We start from the raw sequence: 7442 nt of genomic DNA on the forward strand, positions 1-7442 counted from the left end.
AGTTAATTTGATACTAATATCGATATATTTTTGTCAAATTTTTATGATATCTTCAAACTTATATTTTATTCAAAAATAAAAACAGCATCGCTTTCTTAAAATCATATAAGACCATATTATAGCATCGACTGAGATAAAGAATAAAAATGAAATATTAAAATCAAGATGTATCTCACTGCATTGCGCAAGTACCCTTCTAGTATGCATTAATAAACAATATTTCATACATAAAAAATGGTTTTTAAGAGTTTTTATCAAATGTTCTATAATATAATATACATATAATAAATTGCATAATCTAACCAAAATAAGAAAACAAAAAGTAGAACTTTCAGGACAGTAAAATGAAAGTTTAAAAAGAATAAATATACAATAAATAAAATTTATAAAATAAATAAAATGTAAAGAGGGAGACGTATTTGATTATTAGAAGGGAATCATGTTTTATTTTTAGGGTATGTTGGTAAAATATAGGTTTGTCCCACATTATTCCAACTTGTTCTATAGGATGAGGGTGGAAGACGCCTTGTTCCGTTATGTTCATGTCTGTTCCACATAAAAGTCATGTCAAATATAAAACAGTGATTCCTTTTTTATTCTGTTTTCTTTTGTTCTATTCTGTTATGTCTTGTCCAATGTACCAAATACTGTTTTTAGATCAGCGTTTTAATGATAATTCCGTGAAGCAATTTCTTTGATAGAAACAACCAAGCGAAGATTGCAAGAGAAAATGGGTTTGATACACTTTTGAATGAAGTCGATTCTTTTTGTGGAAGACGTAATGTTGAAAAAGTGAAAACGAAAGAAGTTTGTGTAAACTCAAGAAATCGAAGGCAACAAACCAACATCACCAACTGACGTCATTATGAGTATGCCATATTTAACACGGTTCTCGATATGCGAATTCAAGAGTTTGGTGGTCGCTTCAATGAGGTAAACACCGAATTGCTTAGAAGTACGGCGACGTTGAGTCCTTGTGTTTTGTTTTCTCGTTTTGACAAAGCAAAATTATTGAAGTTGTGTGAGTTTTATCCATATGATTTTACTCAAAACGAAAGGATAAAACCTGGGTATCGATGTGTATCATGTTGTTGTGCATCGAGATGAAAGATTTGCCAACTTGAATTTTACCTATTGCAATCGCTACGGTTGAAAGATTTTCTTCGTCGATGAAATTTGTCAAGTCGAATTTACGAGAAAATCGTAAAGAAGTTCGATCCTAAAGATTTCAGTGATCGTGAGAAAATCGTTATGAAGATGCAACTTCTACGTACAAATTCTAAGCAATTGACATTTATTTCATGTCAATGACTGGTAACGACTAAAAATGAAGCCACTTTTAATCTTGTTTGTCGAGTCGGTTTTCAGAAATGAGTATTTATATTATGAAAATAAGGATAAGAAATAAAGCGGAAGACGGTTTTTTGAACGATGGTTTCGTTTATCAAATGGGAAGTTGTCGAAAAATTAGTTTCTAAGGAAATTGTGCAAGATTTCAAAACCGTTATAGATCGATAAGTTCCACTTTGACAACCAGTGTTTGGACATTTTGGTATTTATGTCTCGTTTTAGAGTTTTAAGAGCATCTCCAATGCAAAAAAGTGAAGTGGCTTGTAAGAATTATCATTGTGAAGAGTTCTTATAAGAATCTCACTTTCTTTTAGTTTTTGTACAAGAACCTTGATTCTTACCATGAAGTTCGTGTGAAGTGACAATTTACTGGGTTTTTTTCATATATTTTATTGACTTTAAAATTATTAAAATATAGTTATTATTGATGTCGAAAAAACACGTGGGACCCACAAAAAGGAGAAGTACAGTTTCAGAATTTTATACTGAGTTATTAATTTGATTAATTGTAAAGTAAGATGTCAACAAAAAGTGTAAAAAGACGTTCTTATAACAAGAATCTCCATCGAAGATCCTTTATGATGAACATTGTGTTTTTTGTGTTTTTGAAAAGGGTAAATTGTATGAAAAAAAAATAACATACTTTAACTTGATTCATATTTTGGTAACGTACTTTCAAAACTTTCATTTTGTTACCCAAGATGCAAAGTTTTAAATTATTTAAGTACCCAGTTACCCGGTTGAAAACTAATTTTAGATTAAAAAAATTTCATATCACTAGCCACGTCAGCAAATAACACTGAATTGGATATCACATCAGCATGATAATCGGTTAATGCTTCAACCGGTTACTCGGATACTTAAATGTTGAAAACTTTACATCTTAAATACCAAAATAATTTTTTTGAAATAATATTACTTAAAATAAAAATCAAATTAAAATAAATTATTTTTTATTGCAATTTATGAGATTTGCCCAAATAGAAACAAACATAGACTTTATTGGAGACCAACCCTACCAACCAAGGCATTTATTCGTCCATGAGTCGGTAAACTACCAATTACATCTCACCCTCCTCCTACACATACTAAACATTAAAAAAAATTATACTTATTTTTTTTTAATATTTTAAATAAAATATTTGATTTAAACGTGTAAAATTAAAATAATGATTAATGGATAAATAAATAAAAAATTATATACAAAAAACTATCTAAAAATATTATATCTTAAAGTTTAACAGATACACCTTTTATTTATATTATATTATAAAATATTTGATAAAATTTTTAAAAAACCACTTATTATACGTAAAGTAATGTTTATTAATGCATATTACTTAAAACTCAAGATTGTAAGTAGATTGTGTGTAAGTACAACTTATTAAAGCTCCATATCTGAATTTCATGTAACTAACTGCAGATAAACATAATCAAATACGGAATAAACATCTCATTTTAAATATAAAAAATCTAAAGTATAGTTAGGATAATCATTGAGTTATAACAGAATACTTAATTATTATATTTATAAAATATTATATTATCAAACCAAAAATAAATTATTTCGTTATTATACTTAAATTAAATTATAATAAAAAAATAAATTAAAGAAATTACATAAAAATGATAACTTTTAAATAGTTGATTTGAGATTAATATTGACATATTTTTTTTTAAATTTTTATGATATCTTCAATTTTATATTTTATTCAAAAATAAAATTATTATTACTTTATTAAAACATATATAATCGTATTATAATATCGACAGAGACAAATTTAAAATAGAACATTAAGATCAAGATGTGTCTTACTGCATTACGCGAGTACTCTTCTAGTATACAAAAAGCTATTTAAAAATATTATATCTTAAAGTTTAACAGGTGCACCTTTTATATTTTTAAAAAAAAAATTATAGCACTGTAAATACATATATTATCAGAGGCTACATTTTTTTATTAATCTGAATATCTAACCCGCTATGCGAGCCGAATAATCTCATGACAACCACCTGCTTCGCGGATAACCTGAAGTCACCATATTTGAACATGCGTGGTCATAAAGGGATTTTTATTCATCTATTGAATTCGAATATGGGACCTCCAAGCACTTTTGACCTTTGGAGCCCAAGTTCAAACCAATCGGGCACCATCTTTGTAGTTAGTTACCTTATTTATACTATATTATAAAGCATTTGATAAAAAAAAAACTTTTAAAAAACATTTTTTATGCATCTAGTACTGTGTATTGATACATATTACTTAAAATTCATGATTATAAGTAAATTGTGCGTAAACAAAAGTTATTAAAGCTCTATATTGAATTCATGCAACTAACTGCAGATAAACATAATCAAATACATAATAAACATCTTATTTTAATTATAAAATATCTAAAATATAATTAGAATAATCATTGAGTTCTAACATAAAACTTACTGGTTATCTTTATAAAAAAAATTATATTATTAAACTGAAAATAAATTACTTTGTTATTATATCTATATTAAATTATAATAAAAAATGAATTAAATAAATTACATAAAAAAACTTGAACTTTTAAATAATTAATTTGATACTAATATTGATATATTTTTTCAAATTTTTATGAGACATTCGAATTTATATTTTATTCAAACATAAAAACATTAACGTTTATCAAAATCACATAAAACTGTATTATAACATCAAATGTATCGCCCTGCAATCGACCATGTATGAATATTTGAAAACCATATAAAATTTCTTCCAAATACATATAAAATCAAATATTACGTTATTTATAACAAAAATATCAATAAATATGTGAAAACTAATTAACAAATTATTTTAAACACATATAAAAATCAAATATTATTTTAAGAAATTCAAATACTTTCCCAATTTAAATACTAAAAAATCAACTAATTTTTTTTAAATATATATAAAATTATTTAAAAAATCCAAATAAATTAATACCCATTCAATCACACTTTATATCTATAAAATGATACCCATAACCACACCAAAAACAACACACTTTTTCTTGTGTTTAATCTCTTGCCATAAAACACATCAATTTCAACCATTTTCAGGTACACCATGACACATTCATGTATTCTTATTATCTTCCAAACTCTTACTTATTATCTGGTTTTATCACGTAATTTATTTCGTTTTACTGGTTTTTTACCGACACAGATTTTAGCAAGCTAAGAAGTGTATATTGCGGTGGTCGTTATAATGGAGGGAAATGGCAATGAAAGCCATGGGGTTGAACTCGTTGTCACACAAATAGGAGATTCGACCCTTGTGCAGCCTTACACGGAAACAGAAAAGGGCTTCTATTTTCTCTCGAATCTTGATCAGAATATTGCGGTTATTGTGCGGACGATTTACTGTTTTAAGTCTGAGGAGAAAGGGAATGAGACGGCTGTTGAGGTGATACGGGATGCTTTGTCGAGAGTTCTTGTGTATTATTACCCGGCTGCTGGGAGGTTAGCGATTAGTCCCGAAGGGAAGCTGATTGTGGATTGTAGCGGAGAGGGTGTGGTTTTTGTTGAGGCGGAAGCGAACTGTGCGATCGAAGATATTGGTGATAATACGAAGCCTGATCCAGTTACGCTTGGAAAGCTGGTTTATGACACTCCAGGGGCTCATAATATTCTCGAGATTCCTCCTGTTGTTGTACAGGTTGGTTTTTATTTCGATTTAATTGACTTCAATTCAAGTATTTTGTGTCATAACTCTTACTTACTCGATAAGACTCTCGGTTGTTATCATTATTCTTACCGGATAGATTTTCAGTGTTTGATATGTTCATCCAGTAAGATAAGATGACCTGGTAAACGCTTACCAGATAAATATCCCTTAACATTTTGATGACGTGAATATCAATTTTTCGTACCGTAAATATTTCACAGGTATACACATCATCAAATGTTACAAGATCAGCTATTACCGAGTAAAATGATTACATAATATTTTATTTCATTTTCAGGTTACAAAATTCAAATGTGGAGGGTTTGTATTAGGGTTGGGTATGAACCATTGTCTCTTCGATGGAATCGCTGCCATGGAATTCGTTAAATCTTGGAGTGAAATCGCCAGAGGTTCGCCGCTGCAACTTCCGCCGTTCCTCGATCGGACGATTCTCACCGCCAGAAACCCTCCGATCATCGACTTCCCCCACTATGAATTCGCAGAAATCGAAGACGTTTCAGACTCCGGCAACCTCTACAAAGAAGAAATCGCTTACCGATCATTCTGTTTCTCGCCGGACGACCTCCACCACCTCAAAATCGAAGCCACCGCCGCCGGCGAAATCCCCACCTGCACCACCTTCGAAGCCCTCTCGGCGTTCGTCTGGCGAGCCAGAACGAAAGCTCTCAAAATGAAACCAGATCAGAAAACAAAACTCCTCTTCGCCGTCGACGGCAGGTCGAGATTTGAACCGCCGTTGCCGGAAGGATATTCCGGCAACGGAATCGTGCTAACGAATTCCATATGTTTGGCCGGCGATCAGGTGAGTAATCCGTTATCATTCACCGTGAAATTGGTTCACAATGCGGTTAAGCTTGTTACCGACGGTTATATGAGATCGGCGATTGATTATTTCGAAGTGACTCGAGCTCGGCCGTCCCTGGCGGCGACGCTGTTGATTACGACATGGTCGAAGCTGCAATTTCACGCCCATGATTTCGGGTGGGGCGAACCTGTTCTGTCGGGTCCGGTGGCCTTGCCGGAAAAAGAAGTAATACTGTTCTTATCTCATGGGAAACAGAGGAAAAGTATTAACGTTCTTCTGGGGTTGCCGGAATCCGCCATGAAAACCTTTGAAGAGCTCATGAATCATATCCATTGATGAATTTGGTTTTCTATTTGTTTATTTCCAATATATTTTTATAAAAATATTATACTTTTATTTAATTTTATTAAAGAGTAAACTACGGATTTGGTCCCTCATCTTTGTCATTTGTTACAGATTTGGTCATTTACCTTTATTTATTACAAAAGAATCCTTAACCTATGTAGTTCGTTACGGGTTTGCTTTCTTGTGCAAACGGCTATCCGTTGTCTCTGTTAATATGAGGGTAAATTTGTCTTTTGCACTTTTTTTTTTTTTTATCTATTTTACAACTTTCTTAATCAATTGTGTATTTTTCTTCAATATTCATCTTCTCAAACTATACCATCATGAACATCAAGAATATTTGACGATAAAATTATACGAATTTAATAAAAAGACCAACTTACCCTCGTACTTGAGGGAGAAAGTGGACCGACATGAGGGGGCCCACATACATGACAAATTGTATAGGCGGCGGTTTGTTGTAATAGATGACGATAAATGATCAAATCCATAATAAAGGGCATATGTGGGACCAAACATGTGATTTACTCTTTATTTTATATATTATTATTTTTATTAACCTGAATATCCAATCCGATATGCGAGTCGACTCTCAAGACGACCACCTGTTTTGCGGGTAGCCTGAAGTCACAGGTAGTCACAGGTATTTGAACCTCTGTGACCACAAGGGGGTTTTCATTCCTCCATGGATCTGAACCTGGAAAAAATAATAACACCCAAATGTTACATTTTGAACTCTCGAGCTTGGCTAACACTCACAATTTACACTAAAACTTTAATAAGTTTGGTTACACTAATTCAAACATAAAACTTTAAGAAGTTGTAGTTACGCACAATTTACTTGTAATATTGAATTTTAAGTAATATACATCAATAAACAATACTGTATGCATAAAAAATAGTTTTTGAGAGTTTTTATGATTCCCTTGGGATTGGAGTTCAATAGGCAAGAACACCGCCCTGTCAAAAGGTGGACGTTGCGGGTTCGAGTCCCCTCAGTCCCGATGGGCATGAAATCTAAGACCATCTCCAATTGGGACATCAAAATTTACACAAAATACCAAATTTGACAGTAAATCATTTTATCAGGGATACCAAATCTTACACCTGATTTGGTGTAATAAATAGTAACATACCAAAATTTGGTGTATCACTGTTCATTTACATCAATGGAAAAAAATAATAAAGAATATATATAGGATCTTACATTTTAGTGTAAGATTTGGTGTTACCAATTGA

The 7442-nt window shown here is 31.3% G+C and overlaps 1 protein-coding gene across 1 annotated transcript; it reads left to right on the forward strand.

Annotated features, from left to right (window-relative positions):
- Window positions 1-4573: 4573 nt before the first annotated feature.
- On the forward strand, window positions 4574-6218 carry LOC112511644 (omega-hydroxypalmitate O-feruloyl transferase-like). The gene is made up of 2 exons (XM_025117342.1): window positions 4574-5023; window positions 5331-6218. The coding sequence occupies exons 1-2, from the start codon at window positions 4574-4576 to the stop codon at window positions 6192-6194; spliced, it is 1314 nt and encodes a 437-aa protein (XP_024973110.1). The 3' UTR covers window positions 6195-6218.
- Window positions 6219-7442: the final 1224 nt, after the last annotated feature.

This window comes from Cynara cardunculus (assembly GCF_001531365.2).
Source record: "Cynara cardunculus var. scolymus isolate 2C chromosome LG 4, CcrdV1, whole genome shotgun sequence".
Classification (NCBI taxonomy): domain Eukaryota; kingdom Viridiplantae; phylum Streptophyta; class Magnoliopsida; order Asterales; family Asteraceae; genus Cynara; species Cynara cardunculus.

Excerpts from the sequence above, each read along its gene's own strand:
- LOC112511644 (XM_025117342.1), top strand. The coding sequence starts at position 4,574 with ATGGAGGGAAATGGCAATGAAAGCCATGGGGTTGAACTCGTTGTCACA. Across the intron at positions 5,024-5,330 it reads TTCCTCCTGTTGTTGTACAG|GTTACAAAATTCAAATGTGG; the intron begins GTTGGTTTTTAT and ends TTTCATTTTCAG.